General features: G+C 40.9%; 1 protein-coding gene across 1 annotated transcript; it reads left to right on the top strand.

Annotated features, from left to right (window-relative positions):
- The first annotated feature begins 9,606 nt into the window (after positions 1 to 9,606).
- On the top strand, positions 9,607 to 15,520 carry LOC135476512 (uncharacterized). The gene is made up of 2 exons (XM_064756554.1): positions 9,607 to 10,055; positions 14,623 to 15,520. Exons 1-2 carry the CDS (start codon positions 9,772 to 9,774, stop codon positions 14,771 to 14,773), a joined length of 435 nt encoding a protein of 144 aa, XP_064612624.1. The 5' UTR covers positions 9,607 to 9,771; the 3' UTR covers positions 14,774 to 15,520.
- Positions 15,521 to 23,701: the final 8,181 nt, after the last annotated feature.

The following is a 23,701-nucleotide window of genomic DNA, read 5'->3' as shown; positions in this document are numbered from 1 at the left end:
TTCAGAGTTCCTTATAGTAATGTATATGTTTCAAAGTCCAATAATCATCGTCTTTGTCACATTACAACTCCATTCATGAACTCAATACATAAAGTCAATTATTATGTTGTAATCTTAACCGACTGACACCATAACTGATACTTCTGTTTGCGTGTTTGATTGTCTGACTAACTGGTTATTTGGGTTTAGAGGCATTTCAAGGACATTAATATGTGACAACACAGCTTGTCCGTTTTGCCTACTCTCTGCGCATGCGTTCTTTCTTTGAGTTGAACCTTATATAGGCTCCATGATATGCTCCAGTAACAGCGCATAGTCAGAGCTGGCATTGTATGTTAGCGTAGACACGCACTATTGTTCTCTATTGAAAACGACGATCTTTGAACTCGGCAACAGTTCACTAAAAGGAGTGGTCGCCTAAGCCGGGGTCAGGAGAACAATCTGGGCACGTCACTTACAATACAGCTTATAGGCGAAGGGCAGGTTATAAGTGTTCAGTTGACAGGTATTTAGTGGTGTCTGAGGTTAAGATCGATAGACATCTATTTTATTAAATGCCCAGATGGTGCATAGTATGTACAGGTGTGTGCTTTATCGAGGTGTTTATAATTACATGTGTATGGCACATGTGCCATGGACGTGTGTACATCTGGGATAATTCCCAGTGTACACGTACAAGGTATGGCTATACCTGTAGACGTGTACTGTTAGTTGCATGGTTGCTCAGAGATAGGATACGCAAATATATGGTGTCAGTATGAGGATTATTGACGCTGTATATTTGCATATCACTCCACTGAGTAACCATGTAACGAACTTACCCTACAAAGACACATGGACACAGGCCCCCATTACAACTTCCGTTTTTCAGTAGTAGAACTACGATTGTAGTTCTGTGTATTTTAGGGTGTAAAGTCTTTTTTTGCTGCCAGCCTGCCGTTTTTGGTGTACAGGTGCATGCTTGGTATCAAAATGATGGAAATTGTCTAAGCTTTGGGCAGGTATGAGTTTTAATGATGAAAGTTTGACATTCTGGGCGAGAGGACACAAGGAGACAGGTGGTGATGAGGCTGCGAGTGACGTCCCCTTGGCGTTGCTAGGCACCCCTCCCAGCTGCCGGCATGGAAAGGTCCAGATTTTGACGGCCAACCTATGTCAAGATTTTTATGGCTTCTTTCTCACAGGCTGGGCCAGGTATGCACCAAAGCTTACTGGCCTCGGAATGTTTGGGACTGAGCTACAGCGCTAAACGTTAACATTGTCGTTATGGAAAATTAATGGGGGTCTGTGGCCACATCAGTTCAGTGCAGAAGAGTAATGTATAAGTGAATCCCCTTAACGATGTGACCGGTGTATGCACAACCCAACAAAGGGAGATAACCTTCTCAGCGGACGCATTTGACGTCGTCGACAGGATTCGAGAATATATCTGTACCCCCACGTGACTGTTATTGTCCAGTGATAAGCGGAGTATTTTGTCTGATGCGGGATAAGTGTGCGTCCGTATGGTGCCTATAAACGTTTTATGGGAGTTAATAAATACATGTGTGTACACACAGGTGGAATATGCACTGTGTGCAGTGTTCGCTTTAAACGTGTTTAAAGTGCACAGGTATGTACGATGTATAGATGTGCCATGTAGATATATATAGTTAACTTACAGTGCACCGGTGCATAAAGGTGTGTACAGAATGCAGATGCAAAACAGATTAAGTGCATAGAAGATTGATTCTTATTTATCTATAACTGCGTCTGTCCATATACACAACTTCGACCATGATACAATTCAGAGCTGGTCTCCTTTTTTGGTTTTCACAAATAACGTGAAGTTAGGAAGTACACAAAATTATATTAAAAGCTTTGAAATTCTTTATTTTCTGTCGATCAAATAAGGTTCTTTACGTAGCCTTTTACAAAGTGAAAACATTTCGCCAAAGACGCTCATCTGTGGCTGACATATATAAGTTGAAGCCCAATGCTACACTATCAAGCACGACTCCTAAACTCGACGCACTGACTTTTGTAATCTTTTTAACCATTTGTCAGTTTTCGACGCCGTATTTTTTTAAAGCCTTCAATGTACGTCTCGGGGCACCAGTTAACTAGGAATGCCTGAAAGCATCTCTACGACAATCTAATGCTATGGAGTTTCCGGGGCGTTGGCAGCCTCTGGACCCACGCGCCTAATGTGCTCGGATAGACTTTTGAAATTCTCACCACCTCACCATTCCCCCACTTTTAATCTTTTAAACCATGTCTTTATTACGTCTCAGTAGTCTTTAAACTTTCTTGTCTCGTTGCCTCAACTCCGAATGTCTGCTCAAGTATTTATTTATTTATTTGATTGGTGTTTTATGCCGTACTCAAGAATATTTCACTTATACGACGGCGGCCAGCATTATGGTGGGTGGAAACCGGGCAGAGCCCGGGAGAAACCCACGACCATCAGCAGGTTGCTGGCAGACCTTCCCACGCACCTGCTCAAGTATACTCCTATGGTAATCTAAAGGTTGTAGAGGCTGCGGGACCTCAGTAGCCTATACATACACGTGCCGAAGTAACCTTTTAAAACTTTCATTTTCAGAATGTCACTTTTACCGCTTTTCATCCTTCAGGCCCCTCTTAATGACCCAAAATGGCCATGACCTCATCTACGGCAGAGCTACCGAGGCCTTGATAGTTGCCCCACCCATATGACCCCATATACTGCACATATCTACTGATGGGCATGAGAAATACTCATGTATCTACTCGGCAGATACACTGTATCCGCAACCGAAATGTTGACAGACCTGTCACGTGACTATACACAACGCGTATAAGACTGACCCGTCACGTAATGACAAATCTTGTATTTACTTGATGAACATGCTGTGACGATCTCAGTTTGGTATAACTGGTGACATGCTTGGATACAGTTTGGTTGTTTTGTCCGTTAGTGATGACAACATTTTCTGTAGCGAAATCAAGCAAAGGTGTGATGAAATCTACGACTCAGCTTGCATACCGTGTTGAATGTCTCCTTTCGGCTCTTTTGTTAATTTTGAACCCAGTGCCATAAGTCCTCTGCAGAATTTCACCCTGGAATATCTCCAAATACAATACAGTATGAAGGATATACTGATATGTAACCTACACTTGACTAAACACACTCTGAGGATTATAATCTATGCCTTTCACTTCACACATTTCCCTCCGAAACGTATTATATATCTGTGTACCTCGTCACATACTTAAGGTAAATTACCTAAAATTTCAGAAAAAATTGTGCATTTTCATAGCCAAATGTATGTCAAGGAATATTACTTGTGGCATTGGAACTATAGAATATCATCTTATCTTCCAAACAAGCCTCAAAATACCCTTATAGGATCAACAGAAATAACAGAATCGGGCAAAATGTGCAACCTTGTCATTGGGTGTTTTATCGTACATGTACATGTATAGTCCATCAGACAGACGCCCCCAAACAAGTCCTATCAAAATCTCAATTCAGCGAATCTAATACCGATGATGTGGCCACATGGCCTCTGAACTGGTTCAAATTCCAAAGGTTCGATCTCACGATCCAGCTTAATCCAACAAATCTTAGACATATACTCACGTGACATAGTACGCCCCTCGGGTTATATCTACAACTATAGGTGAATCTGTGCGTCCCCTTCTAGATGGCAACCACGAGTTAGTAACGAAAAGAGTTTAAACAATGGTGTGTTGAGAGCTCAGCATATTGGGTTCGACAACTATAGGGAGGAACTCTCCATAGCACAGAATTTAGCCATCTGCACCTCTTCTCGAGCTTGATACTTATTCTAGCGTGACTTATGTACTGAATGATGCGCTTTGCTGAGTGCGCAGATTGCACCCTGATAGTGCGCAAACACGGTAACGCCACTATATACTAAAAACCACAAGTTTCATGTAGGATTTCATTTCTCTACGAGCCCTTGTCGCTGCTCTTTAACACTAGTTTGTGTTTGAATAACACCGATGCAATCAGTCTGATGACAAATTATGAATGGACAGAAGCATGCATAGGTTGTCCACATTTGCATAAACTCCTTGCTAACTTGAGCAGGTATGTAAGTATCTAATTGATACCTGAAGTCAGTTCAGGATGCGTCAACATCGGATCAAGGTATTAAACGGAGTGATATAAAAGTGTGAATTATACGATCTAGTTTGATTTAATGATGATAGTATAATATGCTTGAACGCCAAGCTTTTCCGAGAGATACCCGAGCATGACGTCAGCTTAACCAAGAACTTATTGGAGTTATTTAAACAAAGACACGTGACAAATGAGCTCTAGCCGGCATTTCAAAATGTGGACGAATTTGACAAGGAATTTGTAGATTCCCCACTCTCAGTGTTGATGAAAATAAGTGGCTGACAACAGCCGTGCGACCGTTTGAACGAGTATATATATATATATATATATATATATATATATATATATATATATATATATATATATATATATATATATATATATATATATATATATAACACTCGTCCAGGATCACTTAATTGACTCCCACCAATACTGAGTGAACATCTGTACGTCACATGTAAGAATATGGGAAAGTTAATTAAAGGCCGGTGACTTAGGCCAGGTAATCCAGTTTTCTCTACTGATAAAACTGACGACAACCATCCGTATGTAAATATGGCGATGAGCTAAGATTAAATGAATAAACGCTGACACTCCGCGACAAAAACTAATATATAGTGTCCCAGGCAATCTGTTTAAATAGGTATCCCGGGATGTCTGGTTATATAGGTATTCTAGGCTGCCAATTTTCTATAGGTGTTCTGGGATGCCTGGTTATGTGGGTATCCTGGGCTGCCTGTTTTTATAGGTATTCCGAGCTGTCTGCCTGTATAGGTATCCCGTATGCATGTACAGGTATCCCGCGCTGTACATATAAGTATTCCGGGCTGTTTGGTTATGCGGGTATTCTGAGCTGTCTGTTTTTATTGGCATATTGCAGACTGTCTGCCTATATAGGTACCCCGGGCTGTCTGTTTATATAAAGTATTCCGGGGTGTCTGGTTCTGGACTGCCTGTTTTTTGTGGGAGGTTTTTTGAAGGGTATTATGGGCTACCTAGGTATCCCGGGCTATCTGGTTATATAGGTATCCCGGGCTATCTGCTTATATAGGTATTCCGGGCTGTCTGGTTTTGTAGGTAATTTGAGTTGCCTGTTTTCATGGCTATCGCAGACTGTCTAGTTATATAGGTATCTCAGGCTATCTGGTTATATAGGTATTCCAGGCTGCAGGGTTATAAAGGTATCCCGGGCTATCTGGTTACATAGGTATTCCAGGCTGTCTGTTTATATAGATATTCCAAACTGCCTGGTTATACAGGTATCCCGGGCCGTCTGGTTATATAGGTATCTCAGGCTATCTGGTTATATTGGTACCCCAGACTGTCTGGTTATACAGGTATCCCAGGCTGTCTGGTTATATAGGTATCCCAGGCTGTCTGGTTATATAGGTATCCCAGACTATCTGGTTATATAGGTATCCCAGGCTGTCTGGTTATATAGGTATCCCTGGTTGTCTAATTATATAGGTATTCCAGGCTGTCTAGTTATTTAGGTATCACGGGCTGTCTGCTTGCAAAAGGTATCCCGCGGGCGCCTGGATGCATGCACGCAGGTATTCCAGACTGTTTAGTTATTTAGGTATCACGGGCTGTCTGCTTGCAAAAGGTATCCCGCGGGCGCCTGGATGCATGCACGCAGGTATCCCAGACTGTCTAGTTATTTAGGTATCACGGGCTGTCTGCTTGCAAAGGTATCCCGCGGGCGCCTGGATGCATGCACGCAGGTATCCCAGATTGTCTAGTTATTTAGGTTTCACGGGCTGTCTGCTTGCATAGGTATCCATGTATTTGGATGCATGGGCGCAGGCTGTCTGATTATATACATGCAGGTATCCCGGAGGTATCACGGACTGTCTGTATATATATATATATATATATATATATATATATATATATATATATATATATATATATATATATATATATATATATATATATATATATACCTCCTGGATACCTACATGTATATAATCAGATATTGTATAGGTATCCTAAGGTGTCTCGATATATAGATATCCCTGTTGACTGTTTTGTTATATAGGTATAGCCTACTGGGCTATACAGGTATCCTAGGATGTTTGGTTTTGTACATGTAAATATTCACGACCAGTTGGTTACATCGGCACACCAGCATTTATCTGCTTGCAAGTTTTTAAATATATGGTGGAAACAGAGGTTTCACATTCAGGTAGGCATATCTTTCTTCATTTTCAATGTTATACATGTTCGACATAAACGTTGCACATGTGAGACTTATCCATGCTTTATATGTGTCAGTCAGGGGCATATCACTGGTGAGGAAGGGCGGGTGGGGGGCGTATCTATGTAAGTCTGTCTGCCACAAGATTACACTGTTAAACTTAAGCCCGTTGTACATTGCATATAGGACACTATATAAATATCAGTAGGCCTGTGTACCCATTTCTTATATACGTTATATTCTATGACTTGCAACGCCCGCATGACATATACAACGTTAAACATAAGAGAAAGTACCGGGGAGTGGGGGGTAATAAGCCTAAATGTACAATGCATATGCATATAAACCACTTCCGCATTCGTGCGTGTAATGACGATAGACTTGGCATACGTTACTCGTATCGCCCAGCCAGCGTACAACAAGTGTCTCAGTTGAAGCAGGCGACAACAGATTCACATTTTGGCTACGCTATACATGTGTAGCCGTGACGACCTGCCCAGGAATATATAAGCATTTTTTTACACGAGAATATCTTCTAAACAATTCAGTACAAAGATAAGTGGATTCTACATTCAGGAACGCTTACATCAAAATCTGCAACGCGTAATTTTCATCCAGAGGACAAGTGAACACTACATGACTAAGGTCAAGTTATATAGGCAGGACGTACATAGGGTCCCAAAATACATGTGTACCTTTATAAAAAGGAGGGGAGTCTTTGCGAAACGAGCAGTGAGTTGCGTCATTTGGTCACTACCCCGCGGATACCCACACTTGTACATATTCAACTTTTTACCTAAATTTCTCTCTACGTACAGTGACCTACAAAAATTTCAGCTGTTCGTTCTTCCAGATGTAGCGACCGCCATGAGCTCGATATGTATGCTGTATGTAAGGGTATTTACATTGCTACTGGACAAGATTCGCGATCAGTTCGAAGGAAAAGACGACATAAAATTATGTCACCACACGCTGATTGACATTCAAATATTAGAAGTTTATTTTGGGGTTTTATGGGCCAAAACTAGTTTTTCACTAGTTTTCCTTCCTTGCCATCTATAGACCATGTACAATATATTTTACGGCCTGAAAACAATGAAGCATTTTTTTAGAGCACACTATACACATTTTGCACCTCACAATGAATTTGTCAATACAATGGTTAGAGCCTCGAAGTCGAGAGGCCCCGGGATCAAACCCGGGTCGGGTCATACCAGAGACTTTAAGATTGGCACTTGCTGCTGCCTCGGTTTGCGCTCAGAACTGAGAGGTTAGAGCAAGGAAACGTGACTGGTTGTCCCGGTGTCATTATAATGTTACTGGGTGTGGTGTCATGTCTGGTTTCTTCGGGATGATACTTCAGTGATGGCAGCACTTTGGCGACATGGACTCGCCCTGCCACAAGAAGACACCATATATGAACACACAACTAATGACTCCTCGTTGTCATATGAATGAGAATTGTGAAGTGCGACGATAAGCCCCAAGTATACATACGTACATATACGTAAAAGAAAACAAGAAAAAAAATGACAGGTCAAGCCGCGGCGCATTATTACTTTAAAGAGCTTCATGATAATGAACACAGCCTCAACAACAAACTACAACAACGATATCATCACCCCATAGAGCCGTTCGTCACAGCTAAAAATGTTCCACTGACTTCATCGGTGCCCCATAATCTGATGAATATATAAACATATATGGTCATCAAGGCCATTGTAGGCTTTTAAGATCAAAACGAATTTCATATAGGACATGCAATACGTTTAATAATATAAGAGAACGTATTTTAGATTCCTCGGTTACTGTATGGTTTTGTGTGAGCTTGTTATGATGACAACAGCTTTTTTGTTTTTCGACGATTTCAAAATCAAGTTATAGCAATGAACTGTAGATGTAAAACGGTTTGTACTGATACAGACTGCGGTTCCAATTCTGCTAGCAGCTGTTAAATCAGGTCAGGAGGAATGCGTTAAACCGACTGCCAATCCTGCTTGTTAATTTTATAGCCTAACGGGATAGACCAAGTTTGATGCATTGCCACTCTCTACAGGATGTGTATTTCGGAGGTTTATAGAGAAAAATACGGGTAGGCCACATTGGAATCGCCCTAGAAACGAGAAAACCCGCCGTGAAATCACAAATCAATGCTGAAATAAAAGTAAACCCCGAGGAAACTGTTATTATTATTAGATATTATTGTTATTACGTATAATGATACATAACTACGTAGGCCTGTATGCCTACATATATAGGCCGGACCTACACTATGCCTGTGGCCTATTTATTATGGGTGAGTGCGTGCTTAACGTTGTACTTAACAATTTTTTAGCCATACGACGACGAAGGAATCCTTAGGGTGTATGTAATGTGCCTCCTTGTCGCACGACGGATTTCCATCGCTTTTTTATCTAGTGGTGCTTCACTGAGACGACTTAGCGAAGGCAAGTAAGCCGCCCCGCCCGAGCCATTATACTGATCGAGGTCAACCAGTCGTTGCACTGAACGCCGAACGAGGAAATTACAACGTCCTCTTTAAAGTCTTAGGTGAGACTCGACCCAGGATTGATCCTGGATCTACCACTCCCGAAGCGGACGCTCTACCAACTGTGCTATCCGGGCCGATATATTTATTATGAAGATGTCAGTTCAGCATGTAAATTACATATACAGCATGATATAGGCTTATACATGTATGTCCCAATGTGCCTTTCTTGACAGTTTTACTAAAAAAAGAAAATACAATAATGATATGAGGTTCGAACTCACGTTTGTAGGTTATTCAGAGGTGTTCAGAGAGTCACAAATTTTAAGAAAATTTTGCCCTAGGTCTATTTCATAGAACCACAAAGTGTATAATCTTTGAGCAGTATGGAACAATCCACCAGTCATGTGGTATAAGACACTCCTTGAACAATTATCACACCTTGTGCACTGCTTTTCCCAAAATAAGGCAGCATGTGTAGAACTTGTGAGTGAATGTCTCTTATGTATGCAACATGCCATAAATGGAAGCATATTATAATGATTCGAGTATGACGCTCCATATATGGAGAGGTTCGCGAACCATTTGACATATTTAGCCTATCAGGAAGCAGGCTTTCATTTGCTGCAAGGTGCCTTTATTGGTGACTCAGACGGTTTCATTATCGCGTTGTTGCTTTCATTAGTCAAAATTTTACGAATTGTTTACGGTGAATATATAAACTCCGTAAAGCCAGCACTCAATCACAAAATTAGACCGAGAGCGTTTGTGTGAAAACATACAACTAGCTTTTGCTCGTGGACAGCTTAGTGTTTGGTTCCGTGGTCGTAAGCCGAAGTCCCCCCATCATTTGCCTCACGTTGTCGTCCGTCCCTGAGGTGAGTCACGTCAGAGTGCCGGATGAGCTTGTCCTAGCGGTTAGGAGAGATCGAGGAAGAAAGACACAGCACATTTTAAACTAAAGCTAAAATGGCGTCAGGAGTTAAGGTGAGCCCAGAAGCCGAAGCTACGATAGCTCAGCTCAGGTCGAGAGCACTACGCTGTGCTCTGTTCAAGATAAATGATGATTGCTCACAAATCGTTACGGACAAAACTTACCCGAAGGAGGACTTTGGGGACGGGGCTACAGGAGAAGACATCCTGGACGCCTTGAAAAAGGAGTTGCCCGAAAAGGAACCCCGATACGCTTTGCTGGACTTCAGCTTTGTGAACGAGGAAAGTCATGCAAGAGAGTCAGTTGTATTTGTAGCATGGTGAGTTTTTATTATTATTCGAGGTGTTGAAAATCGGTTAAGTGTGTTATCTTAAATTCAGCGGTGAAAACTTGCGCCACTCTTTTCAGTTAAATCGGCCCAATCGGTGATGCAGGTGGTTGTTTAACGTGTACAAGAGGAGTTCACAAAGTTAAACGTTCCGCGGCTTATTTATCATCGGCCTTACCAACGGCAACGATGGCAGTGTAGAGTTTGACTTAACCTCAGGTTCCCTATGCTAGTTCCCAATGGGATGTAATGGGAAGATTTAGCGACAAATACCTCTACCCAAAGAAGGGGAATTTTAAAGTTGATGTTGCTGACAAGTGGTAGAGTAAGGTCAATTCATTGAAGAACCGGGATTTTACTGTGAGCATCTGAGGAGGGGCTTGTTGACAAATAGAAGGGTCGACCTATTCTTGGCTAGCCTGTGAATCGTAAAGAATTGGGCGCTAAATCGCCTATCAGACAGCACCCGATTCAAGTGGTTCAAAATATCAGCATCTGTTAGTGATTCAGCTCCCAGTTCTTTGCTACTCATATCCTGTTTGATATACACATTAAACAGATATAGAAAAGACTTAGCCCCAGGTGGCTTATTCAACTCCTATCTTCATACTGGGCTGACGGGTAACTTAGCTACAGGGGCAACTAATGGTAAATCATACACTGATTCACGCCATGTCCCAATAAGTCCTTTCTAAACAATGGCTGCGGTCCAAGACTGGTGTCAACTTTGGCTCTAGCCCGAGAGCTATGTGGACCCGATTCCGGTATAATGCTTACAAAGAGTTACCTCCTCCTTCTATTCCGATGCAAGCATGTCAGGTTCGTCGGGAATACACGTAAAGCAGTGTAATTCTGAAAGCTAAAATATTTGCGCACATTTTGCCACAATCGCAACTTGCCATTACATCACCATTCTCTTGTAAATCTTAGCCGAAATCAAAAATAGCCTCATATTAAGCAGGTCTCGCTCTGCCATGTTTTTAAAATCTGGGTCAGCGAGGCACACATGCACAGCAGCGGTTGACCTTTCCATGAAATATAGAATGGATGCCGAAGATAGCCTCCGTTTTTTTTACTGCAAATTTAATTTGACAGTTCGCACAAACTGTGGGGTCCGTCATTCTGCTCCCTAGCCTTCAGTCAATTGAAAATTCGTGTCTTCGCAGTGAAATGGCTTTCTGTGTGTCAAAACTGACCACTATCATAGTTGTGAAAAAGTCAGTCAAAACTTTGTGAAAGGTCATCCACGCATGCGCGGGGAGCAACAACCGAGTTTATTAGGTCACGATGTCGTCCCGGCATGTGAGCGTAAGTCACAACTGTGAATTATCTTGGATTCACTCGTCTTAAAGGTAACCTATAAACAATAACTATTGACTTCCATACCTGTAAATGAAGCATTTAGCCCTGTTCAAAATTTTACAGAACTGAATTTGTGACTTTTGACCACGCAGGTAGACCAGTTTTTTTGGCTGGTAGTTCTCATCTGTGTTCATGAAATATGGCAGCAGTTGTAGGCTTATGCTAAGGCAGCTTTGATGTGGGAACTTTCCACATACGAGAGGCGACTTTGTTTACATTGACCACGGTCATCCTGATGAAGGGGTTTCATGTTAAAATTGAGACCAGCAGGCTGCTATGGAATAAAGGAGCAGTTGCCGAAACTGTAGCATGCAGATTTGTGCAGGCCTGTGTCTTTGTAGGAGACACGGCAGAACTCGACCACTACATGTAAATTAAATAGAATGTTGTGTTTCTCTAGTGGAGTCTTAGCTAAGGTAGAGTTAGGTCATCCTGGTAGAACTACAGTCATTCTCGTCACCCAGAAATACCCACTAAGAGAACAATAGGTCCAAAAGCCATCATCGTCCCTAGTTTAGTCCCTTCTTCACTTTGCTATTCTCACATGCATTGCATCATTGGCAAGGTATGTGTATTAAGCCAGTCAAATTCAACACCTGCTTGCAGCCAACTGTCATAGCTCTGCTTACGAAAATGGAAGGCTTTACCATTGCTTTACCATCGCTTTACCATTGCTTTATCGTTGCTTTTACCATTGCTTTCAGGTCTTCCTAAGACTCATTGTACACATTTTTTTATTAAGTGGCAAACAACTCCATAGGTCTAGTAAAAAGGTGACGGAACAGAATGACCATCACATGCTAGTGTTTTTTTGGTGTGACTGAAAGACAGGTGAGGAACTCTGCAAAAAATCTCGCTATTTTGAGAGGAAGAGCCGGTGTCCTCAATCACCCTAGCTGCATAATATCTGCAAGTGTTCACTGTGTCTAGTTAAGAACATCAGAAACACTTCGCCATTTGACTGATCCACTTTTGAGACGAAACTAGCAATTTGTTGACAAAGACACCTTGCTGTTCGACAGATCCACTTTTGACACCTAAACCAGCAATTTGTGGACAAACACTTTGCCGTTTAAGTGATCCACTTTTGACACGTAACCAGCAATTTGTGGACAGAAACACCTTGCTCTTTGACAGATCCACTTTTGACACATTCACCAGCAATTTGTGGACAGAAACACTTGGTTTTATATAGTCATCGCAAAGGTCATTCTTAAGAATGGAAATAAACATACCAGTCTGCCACCCCTGCCTCTGCCAATCATGGCCAGGTTATGCCAGTCTCCAAATGGTAAAAGCTACATGTAAACTTGCACACTGTTGAGTGGATTTTAATTTTGATTTAAATACATGAACTAACCTGGTGAGAGAATAGTAAATTTACTCGCTGAGGTAAGAAGTGATACATACTTTATTTACCAGCCGAATGACTTTAGAATACAGAATAAAACCACTGTTAAAGTTGTATAGACGTACCATGTCTTTCTAACCAAAGCCCCAGTGAAGATTTGGCTATAGAGTTATTTCTGGAGAATATGTGGTGTGTGCAGTCAGAAATTCCCACAGAAGCCCAATAAAAACTTCGAGAACATTGGCCTTCTTTCGAGGGTCAGTCTGGTTACCCTCAACGAATATATTTTAATGATGACCTGACGTTCATACATAGTACTGGTATCACTGCACTGGTTGGCCCTAAATGGGTATTTCACTAGTAACTTTTGTTTCGTCAAGACCTGACTAACCAACTAACAACACAAAAATGAATGACTGTTTTGACTCTTGCATTAGGGCTTGATCCAGCAACTGTGTTTTTACTACCTACTTTGGTGCAAGACTTATTTACCTCAGGCACATATCCCTCCATGTCACCAGTAACCAGGCTGTGGTGTAGGTGTAACTGAGAAGTCTTGAAATGTTGGGGTGTTGGGATTGGGATATATACTGACCATTTTGCGACATCCTGAGCTTTTATGACCGCCATTTATGTACTTTAGAATATCCACTATGCAGCAGCATACAGTAGGAACTAAATGTGCACATCAGTATGGTAAATTTTCTTGACAAGAAAGATAAACACCATCCTCATTTGAGAGATGAAGAGGCAGGGATTAAAAATTGCTTCAAGTGAGCAGGGCTGGAAAAGACTATCGCTCACTATTCATGTGGAGACTGTCATGATTACGCTGGAATCTGACATCAGAAAAGTTAATGCGTCCGGTAAAATCATGTGCTCTTTCTGATCTGATCTGTTACGGGAGCAGAGGGGCAAGCACAATCGTGGAACACATGTACACACGAAAGCACACAAGTTAGTAGACAAAATGCTAGTTATGTTGGCTATGCTTTTTGGGTTGTCTTTCATTGATTTTAATCATACTGCCAAACGTTACATGAGATAAATAACATGCTACAACAACAACATTGCCAAATTAAGTGTTTTTTTTTTTCAGAACGAAATTTTAGGCTTCTGACCACCTAAAACAGGGGTGGGGGTAGGGGGTGAAACAGTCCCATGCTCAAGCCAGTCTCCCAACCCCCACCCCACCCCCCCACCCCCAACCCCCAGCGATTGAGTAAATTGTATTCAGTGAGACCACTGTTGCCCCACTGGTTTTGAAGGGGCACAATCCAGTTCAAGTTAAAGTAATAACCCCTTGGCTCCACCTTGGTGGTACTGAGACAGGGTGTCATTGCATGTACATTGCACAGTTATACTGTGATTGTTGCTGAAAACCTACATTGTGTATTGTTTTCTTTGTCCTGTTTGTCAGAGAAACTTGGCCATCTTGTCTGTAATCTCCACCCATATGACCAGTCTTAGTCCAGTTCTGCATCAAGTAACTGGCCCTTGGTTATATCTGTAATCCAATAATAGCATGGGCCTAGGTCTTGCTGATAAAAACAATGCAACAGGGGAGATCGGCTACTTTGTTATGGGAATAAAGGAGCTGCAGTAAACCCTTTTTCGTTGTTTTCATCACTGGTATCGCAAGCTCATATTGTATCAGTTACAGACTTGTTGCTTATGTGGGTAAAAGAGCAGAATGGTGTGATTTACTGTACCTTTGACAGGGAGTGCAGATTATCTCAGTCTGTAATCTGTCTGTGTTGGGTGGACAAATTGTTGCCTGTGGAACGAAGTAGTTACTGTCCCAAGTGTATCAATTTATTGTAATTATTTCTGCTTGTCCCCCAGGTCTCCAGATTCCTCTCAGGTAAAGAAGAAAATGTTGTACGCTGCTAGTAAGGGCTATATCCAGAAGGCTGCGGGGAATGTCAAAATAGTGCAGGCCACAGACCCTGCAGAGCTAGACTTCAAAGAAGTCCGGAGCAAGTGTTTGAAGTAAGATGTGCAAAGATAGACCCAGCCTGGAGAACAGTTTACCAAGTAACTGGCGGAGCGACACATGGACTTCTGTTAAAAAATGAACTGTACTCTACATGTGGACACAGATGCCTATGTTGACATACATGTATAACCTTACAGTTATATAGTATTTTATTCATGTCTCTTGTTTTAAAGTGCTCACGAAAGCTTCTCTTTGAAAATTTAGCAGCCCAACAAACATTTGCAAATTGGTTATCTTGTAGATTGATTCTGTAGTGCTCATAACATTCCAAATGGCACATTTTGTGACGGTGAAAATGGGAACAAGTCTTCTAGCACATTTTAGACCAACTCTGTTTATTTGCCTTATATTTCTGGACACCCAAGCTGTACGCTTGTGATACATCTCAGTTACTGTTGACATATTTAAATTTTCCAAAATATTGAGATAGTTTTGTATTTGATAATTTGTACTTGAAATTATTATTTCCAGTCTATCTGCAAACATGTTAATCGCATTGCTGTATGTACAATGGCACAAGTGACCTCCCCCGGCCAGAGGACCTTAAATGTATAGAAAAGTTTGCATAGAAATGTTCACAAGAGTTGCTGTATATGTTCATCTGTGTGCTATCATCCAAAAGTAACAAAGTTTATTTACATAAAATTCTGTACAGCTGATGACGAGTTGTGCAGGCTTTCAGATTGATTCTGCGAATATGCATACAGGAAGCAGATTTTTCAATATTAAAAATTTTCACTAAAATTATGCTGTTGGCTTTCTTATTTATATTGTTCTTCTCTTTTCAGCTATATCCTGTGTGGGTCGATGGTTTGAAATTCTTTTTACTTCCTATTTTATCTCATGTCAGAATTAAAACATGCCTACCCACTGTCCACCAGTTAATTCAGTATACACTCCTTTTGTTGAATCATTAACTTTGCATGTGGAGATAGATCAGACCAGTGTGTATTAAAATCTGTCATATTTACCGCCCGGGCTGAGTCCAGTTTCCCCACAGGCAGTCGCTGTGAGCTCAGGTCTAGCTCATGTTGACTTTCGCTCGGGTCGTATGCGAGTCTGGCAGCAGGCTTCGGATGGTAGTGGGTTTTTTAGCGGGCTTTCCCGAAAAGGCTGGCCATCGTCGTACAGCTGAAGTATTTTCCAGTACGGCCGAAGACTCCAATCAAATAAGTAAATGGTTTCCTTCCACCATAATGCCACTGTTATATAAGTGAAATATTCTTGAATACGTTGTGAAACATCAATCAAAGCAAAGGTGTTCTTGCCACAGTGTTGTTGAAATAATGTGCAATGTTCAATCATATGACTCAAACGACACAGCTGACCTGTTGTTCAAATAGTGGACACCTGTCTATTGCAGTGACGCACATATTAGCCTGCCGACTGGACCCAGCATCACAGTTGGCAGAGCGTCCTCTATGGGAGCGGTAGATCCAGGGTGAGTCCTGGGCCGAGTCGCACCTAAGACCTTAAAAGAGGACGTAATTTCCTCGCTTGGCGTTCGGCATGGGGGATAGTGACTCGGCGATTACTTGCGTTCGGTAAGTCGTCTCGGTGAAGCAGCACTAGATAAAAGAGTGGCGGAAATCCCTCCTGCTACAAGGAGGCACATTACATGCACACTAAGGGTTCCTTCGACGTCATATGATTGAAAAATTGTTAAGTACGACATTAAACCCCAAGCACTCAGTCATTCACTCACTCGCTCATTACTAACCTGCCTAGATCACGGACTAGACAAGAAGTCATTTCAGTCTTGCATTGCTAATGGTACATTGATGCACGGCACCAAATACTTAGTCGGTCCACAGTCACAGTCGTCTCAGCTACTTAATCCACGTAGATGACACTAATTGTTTAGGATAAGCGTCACCAGTAACGTTACCAAGAGGTAACGATAATCAACTAAAAACATTTCTCAAAAAAAAAATCGAACAAAATTGAACAAAAAATTAAACACGTACAAATTATTCTAGAGGCGTGAGTGGTTATCTCCCTTGTATGGGCTGTAAGGCGTACATTCAAAAGACTACAGACGACCCCCACCCCGTCAGCTGGGAGGGTTGACTGGCAACGCCAAGGGGACGTCACTCGCAGCCTCATCACCGCCTGTCTCCTTGTGACCTCGCGCCCAGAATTTCAAACTTTCATCATTAAAACTCGTACCTGCCCAAAGTTTAGATCATTTTGATACCAAGCATGCATCTGTACACCAAAAACGGCAGGCTGGCAGCAAAAGACTTTACACCATAAAATAAGCAGAATTACATTCGTCCCTCCCGCAAAACAGAAGTTCTAATGGGGGTCTGTGTCCTATCACACCAGACAACTTTTGTGAAGGGAGGGATAAATCATGGCGTAGTACCGTAACACTGACGGGGGTTCTGGGTCGGCCAAGGGAGTGGAGGACTGCATCCGATTGGTCAGGCCTTTGAGAAAGCTGAACGGTTAGCACACAATACTCACCTAGGTAGATCCCAGTTCAATACATGCATAAACCAAGCAAAGTTCACGGAAGCCATGTTTGAGAGACAAGGTTGAAAGAGAAACATGCAGGGACCGATTCCACAAAGCCATTTCTGATTTTGTGAAAGTTTAGAAATGACCTCTTTACAATGCTTAGTTTTTGGTTCTGGAAGTAGAAATTTGGACCGATTTGTCTTTAGCTAATAATGATGAGGGTGACAAAATGCCTTGGTGCTCTTTAATGACAAGGAGAAAAGAATTGATAATAAATGCATTCAAACATGGCGGATAGATTTGGAATTTATCCAGTTTCCACTATAGTTTCATGCTTGTGTGGGTTTACCGTATCAGTATAATGGCTCGGGCGGGGCGCCTTACTTGCCTTCGGTAAGTCGTCTCAGTGAAGCAGCACTAAATAAAAGAGCGGTGGAAATCCGTCCTCCAACAAGGAGGCACATTACACGTACATGCACCCTACTGATTCCTTCGTCGTCATATGACTGAAAAATTGTTGAGTACGACGTTAAACCCCAAGCACTCACTCACTCTTGTGTGGGTTTACTAGCGATGACACATGGGAACATCTGTCTGGAATTGATAGCTGAGACGACTGTGACTATGGAAAGACATTATTTGGTTCCCTGCAGTAGTATAGTAAAGTATATTAGTATATTGAAAGTACCGAGGTGTTCAAGGTAAGCTTATGTAGACAGGGCTATGTATGCCCTTACCAGCCAAGGGCCTCTGCAAAAATTCTATGACACCTGTAACAATAGATACCCAGTGGGCAATACTTAATCTTACCTCAAAGATGGCTGCCATAGCAAACTGTCTATAGGGAAGTGTGCTGGCTCAGATGCATTGTCAAGGTTGAAACAGTAGTACGGCATTAAGCACCAATCAAATAAAAAGTGGCATTTATAAATAAACACATGTACTGTTATCTGCAGTTAGTAAATGTATTTATTTGATTTCAGTCATATAACTTACTTTTCCCCGTTTTGTAATCTGCTTGTTGAAAGGTCGCTCTTCCCACAAAGTTTGTCCTGTCCCACAAAGTTTGTCCTGTCCCACAAAGTTTTCGCTGTCCCACAAAGTTTGTCCTGTCCCACAAAGTTTGTCCTGTCCCACAAAGTTTTCGCTGTCCCACAGGGCACTTATGATAGGGTGATGACCAGCCTAGCTACTCAGCATGATCAAGTTTGTGTGGACTTGAGCCAAGTATGATGTACCTTGCCAACTCATAATCTTGCAGCCAGCTATTACATAATAGGAAAACAGTCATCCCTTAACTGGCTGTTATGCTACAAAGGCTATGTCTATAACTGGAGTAAGCTGAATTTTAGGCACAGTGCACTTATTCAAGCATAAACAAAGCTGCAGACTTTACCTTGACCCTTACCTAGGAAATCTTATCTACATTGTCAGCCAATCTGCCTCTTTTTACAGATAAATAAAAAGAGGCAGATTAAAAGATTTTTAAGTGCACTGGCAAATGACGGATGGAAATCAACATGAACAAAGAAATAAAGAAATAAATAATAAATAAATAAGAAACTGTTGTGTTAGACTTACATAAATTTGCACCAGTAGAAATATGGGAGTATTTGAATAGATAAAATCAAAATATCATTACTTATTTAGTTAGTAACCAAAACATTAACCTCAAAAAATGAATACCATCTTACAGAGCAAATGAAATGGCCATTTGAAATTAATAAGGTACATGGACATGAAGCAAAGTAAGTTTGGAGACAACAATGAATACAATACATGTATCACTTAATTGATTTTTATTTCACATACGCAAAACGCACATTCAGGAGCAGGAAGTTTGGCCTAAAATGCACAGGAGTACATAAAGGTTTTTAAAATTAGTGTTTTGATGCAAACACTTCTGGTAAAAACTTAAAGAAACTTTCCGAAATACCTTTTAGTGGCCATATAAGGAAGATGAGTTGGTCAGAATCCAGCAAATTGCATCACTTGGAAGAAAGTTAAACTTTAAGTGAAGTAGAGTATACTTATGCTGGCATCAGAATCCAGCGAATTGCATCACTTGGAAGAAAGTTAAACTTTAAGTGAAGTAGAGTATACTTATGCTGGCATCAGAATCCAGCAAATTGCATCACTTGGAAGAAAGTTAAACTTTAAGTGAAGTAGAGTATACTTATGCTGGCATTAGGACCAACTGGCCAGAAATATTACAGATGATATTGCAGTTTTGTATAGTTTTGTGCAAAATTAATGCTGTTGTACATCACAGGGTTGTAAATCGAATATATTTTTTATCGTTTACAGGAATGGTATGTATGCAATATACAAGTGCACAAACGACACACTCCTGGGCTGGATTACAAGATGGACGACACAATACAACTGAACTAGTCCATTTTCTGGAAAATAATCAGAAATTCATTCCATGCAACGAGAACGTTTGCTCTCCTGACGTACTGATAATAGATGAAATTTCAATGCTCAACAAGGCACTGTTTGAACAGTTGGAGGCAGCCGGTAGGGCTGTTTTTAAGGCAGACGTTGTATTTGGAGGTTCTCAAATTGTAGCTGTTGGCGATTTCTACCAACTGCAACCAGCCCCATCCTGGTATGGCGATAATGGGAAAGTCTGTATAAATGCAGAAATCTGGAGTTTGGTGTTCCCACATCAAATTAACTTGACAGAGGTGCATTGCCAACATGAGAGCAAACTGGTCACTGAAGTCAGAGAACTGGCCAGGGGAGAACCTTCACCTGAAACAAATAATTTCATAACAAGGCTATTGCCAGAAAAAAAGAAACGGTTAAACTCTCAATTTCAATTTTAAAAGTGATCAGATGTTATCAAACCTAGAAGGAGAATGCTTCATCTTTGAGGCCAGTGATACTGGAAAGAATTCACTCTTGAGGAAGTTCAAAGTACCAAAAAAAGCTTGCTTTGAATGCTTAGTTATTTTGGTGACTAACCTAACCTGACTAGCTTAATGGCCTGAAAAAAAAATCATCACACATGTGGACAGTTCAGGTCCCCTGGTAAGTTTCCATCTGTAAAGATATAAAAAAGAAAGTGGAGCAAGCTCAGTTTACTGTATATGAACATGAAATGCACGTTAATACAGCGACAAGGACACAGTTTACTTTAACGTTAGCTCATGTTCTGTCTATCCATAGGTCACAAGGATGACACTGGAGTCAGTTGAAGTGGAATGCAGACGGGTTTGGAAACTAGGACAGTTAGCTGTGGCTATCAGAAGGGCCACTACATCTGAATGCCTCATAGTTCTGCATTAGCATCCATCTCTTGACCCAAAGCCTGATGAAGTCATCATGACATTTTAGGAAAACTCAATGGTGAATGCAACTCCACAGTTATCATCATCATCGTGACGTAGAGCTAAACAGATCTACTCCTAACCAAGAGGAGGAACAATACCAGGACTTGCTGAAGAACAAGTAAGGGGAACGGAGGAAATTTTTAACTGACTGGATGCTGAAGCCGGTCTAGCTCCTTCCCCATTCAAACCTTCTTCCCCAACCAAACCTTCTAAGACATATGGAAGCTCACTGAAGCTCATCTGAAGTTTACTGAGATCAATTCACACACCGAGACACCGTGGACATTCAGTGGTGAATGCGTGAGAAGCGGTGATGTATCGTCACAATCCACTTTAACTTTGCCAGGAGATATATTTAAACCAACGTCTATAGTCAAGTCCATGCACTACCCTTCTGTTACAAGCGAACCAGAAAAAAATGAATGAACTGATTGCTGTTGTTTTAGAGAAGAAAGAAGCACTTGAGAGATACTCACATGGGGTGAAAAGTCAAAAAACATTATCAGCTAGGGATGTCAACAGATTTAATGCTGGTGTGTATTCTATGATAAAGAGTGAGAAAATGAGAAGAACATTACAAACTCTGTTCCCATCTTTTACATAACAACATTCTGTTCCAAATTACAATAACAGCAGCAAAACACTTTCTGAAATGGAAAGCATCGTCAGTAAAAATAGCTGAACTGTCAAAAACAACTCCAAAAACAATGTCACTGGATGCAATAGGCAAGGTACAATATGTTGACAGAATGTGTTTAGCAAAGCTAAAATTTAAGAACATGAAGCATAACAACGTCCACTCAAAACCGAGAAAGAAGAAAGAGTGTCAAATAAATGCATGGAAAGCATTAGACTGTTGCAGCAGATGGAAAGCTCATATGCTGAACCCGGGAGTACAAAGTATCTGGAATCTCTCACCCACACCCAGAGAAAACAAAACCAAAGGTAATCACTGACAGATATCTCTGACAGAGGCATGAAGTTTTTTTCTGTAGCTGGAAAAGCAAAGAGTTTTATTCAACATAAAAGAGGCAGCTCATTAGAAAGGGCAATATGTTTTGACCTATGTCACAGATCTGATAAACTCACAACCACAACTGAAACAAAAAATTCCTTGATGCTGTTCCTGAAGGCCCAGGCATCAGTGAAAGCATTAAAAATGAATTATTCTTTTCGTTAACTCAAAAGCATATGAACATGAGACAGAATCAGTACAGGAAAGAACTCTTGTCATTATTTACAAAGAAGAAAACATTTGCCCACAGAGTCCATATTGCAACCCCAGAAGAAAGACATAAAAAAGACGAGTCAACAGCTGGTATAAACACCAAGTGTGCAGTTTGGCAAAAGAAAAGGGAAGGTGAAAGGTAAAGGTGAGACAACTAAAAACAGAACCTGAGGCAGAGCTTTTCGTTTGCCCAAAATGTGCGAAACTGTAAGATTGTTTGGATTTATTGTGAAAAGTGTAATAATAGTGTGATAGACTGTGCTCTGGGGTACGGTCTGATAGTTACCACTTTGTGTTCAACAGATAAGTAGTGGTTCTGCGCAAACTGTTCAGCTTGTTCACGAACAATGAATGATGAAACTCCTGCTTTACCTGTGGCTACTTATCAACAGAGTTATATCCTTGGAGTGGAAGGTTTTTTGGAGCGTTTCAGCAGGGATACATTAAAGGACATTAGACTGCAGCATTGAGCCCACAGTTGCTTAATCTTTTTCGGGAATTAGATGACTGACCTAAAACCACTGCATTTATTCCACTGGAATAAGAGCAGTAACTTGGATTTGTTGCATTGCCATTACAGATACCACGCTGTTGACAAAAAATGTTTCCAGATCTGTATTCACCAGTGCTGGGATCACGGACCCAGGATCTCTTCTAAGAATTTTGGATTCACAAAGCTATTGGAGACCTAGGGTACCGCTTGAATTATCCTTATTATTGTCATAGCTTAACACTGAACCAGTCCTTCCTAACCCTTTGACAAGAAAGAAAACGAAAAAAAAAAAAAAAAAAAAAGACTCACAGGTGAAAGGACAGATCAAAAATCTTCTTCAAACCAACATATCAGGGTCAAGGACTACATTTGAACTTTTAGTCCTTGTTTTGATCACATATTTCTTGTAGACTAATTAGTTGTAGGTCAACTCATATCAGGTTTTATAAAGGTGAACATCAAAATATAAGTCAAATTAAAATGTCTGCGTTTATACAGTTTTACCAATTTGAATAGCCTTCTCAGTGAAATGTAAGACTATCAGTTTGACAAATTTGCTAAATCTTTCCCCTGTACCTCTGCCAAAGGGCAATAGGTTTAGCTTATTTGGCTCAATGATATAAATAATCAGGGAAAGATTTGAAACTGTGCGTGTTCAGGTGAAGGGTACGAATATTTTGTAGGATTTTGGCGATATAAAAATGGCCAGAACGACGAAAATGCGTGCACCCAGCTACTACATACCGTGTATGTACAAGACCAAATACTACTTTGTCAAGATCAAATTTTTACGAATGCCTTGACTCACGGATGGGTCCATGAAAAATATGATGGTGTCATTTGGTGGCATGAGGATCTTCACAGTAAAATTCTGCCCTCTCATACCGCCCACATCTGTCTGAAAAGTGCAGCTTCATAAATGGCCTGTTCATACCGGCCCCGTCCATGCCAATGTAGTTAATCTACAATAAATCATCATGATCAAACATGTACTCCTCAAATTGTATTTGGATCATAAACTGGTGCATATGTATTTTCATTAAAATTTCACTGCTATAGTACTACTGCATGAAATTCGGAATGCTTTACAAACATCTCACCAGTTTTCAAAACTTCCATTGATTCACTAACTTCTCGAAGGTCAACATAACCATGCAGATCAGGTTTGCCACTTTTCTTCTGCATGTGCAGATCTTCCTAGTGTGAAAAGATTGCTTGAGGCAAGCATATGAGGTACGTGGATCCTATGACTTCAGTGTGGATATCTTATATTAACTAGATGTATGTTAATCATTTGCTTAATATCTATTCTCTTTTTTTTTTGGAAGTTTGACATTTGGAAAGTTTCCATTATTACATTAAAATACAGTAAATATTCAACTGAACCGAAAATTAATAGAAGC

The sequence above is a fragment of the Liolophura sinensis genome, chromosome 10, assembly GCF_032854445.1.
Source record: "Liolophura sinensis isolate JHLJ2023 chromosome 10, CUHK_Ljap_v2, whole genome shotgun sequence".
Lineage (NCBI taxonomy): Eukaryota > Metazoa > Mollusca > Polyplacophora > Chitonida > Chitonidae > Liolophura > Liolophura sinensis.
This window is presented reverse-complemented; position numbering and strand designations above follow the sequence as displayed.

Bases quoted from the DNA above. Each gene is read 5' to 3' on its own strand.
- LOC135476512 (XM_064756554.1), top strand. From the start codon at position 9,772: ATGGCGTCAGGAGTTAAGGTGAGCCCAGAAGCCGAAGCTACGATAGCT. The intron at 10,056-14,622 runs GTGAGTTTTTAT...CTTGTCCCCCAG, and splicing joins TCAGTTGTATTTGTAGCATG to GTCTCCAGATTCCTCTCAGG.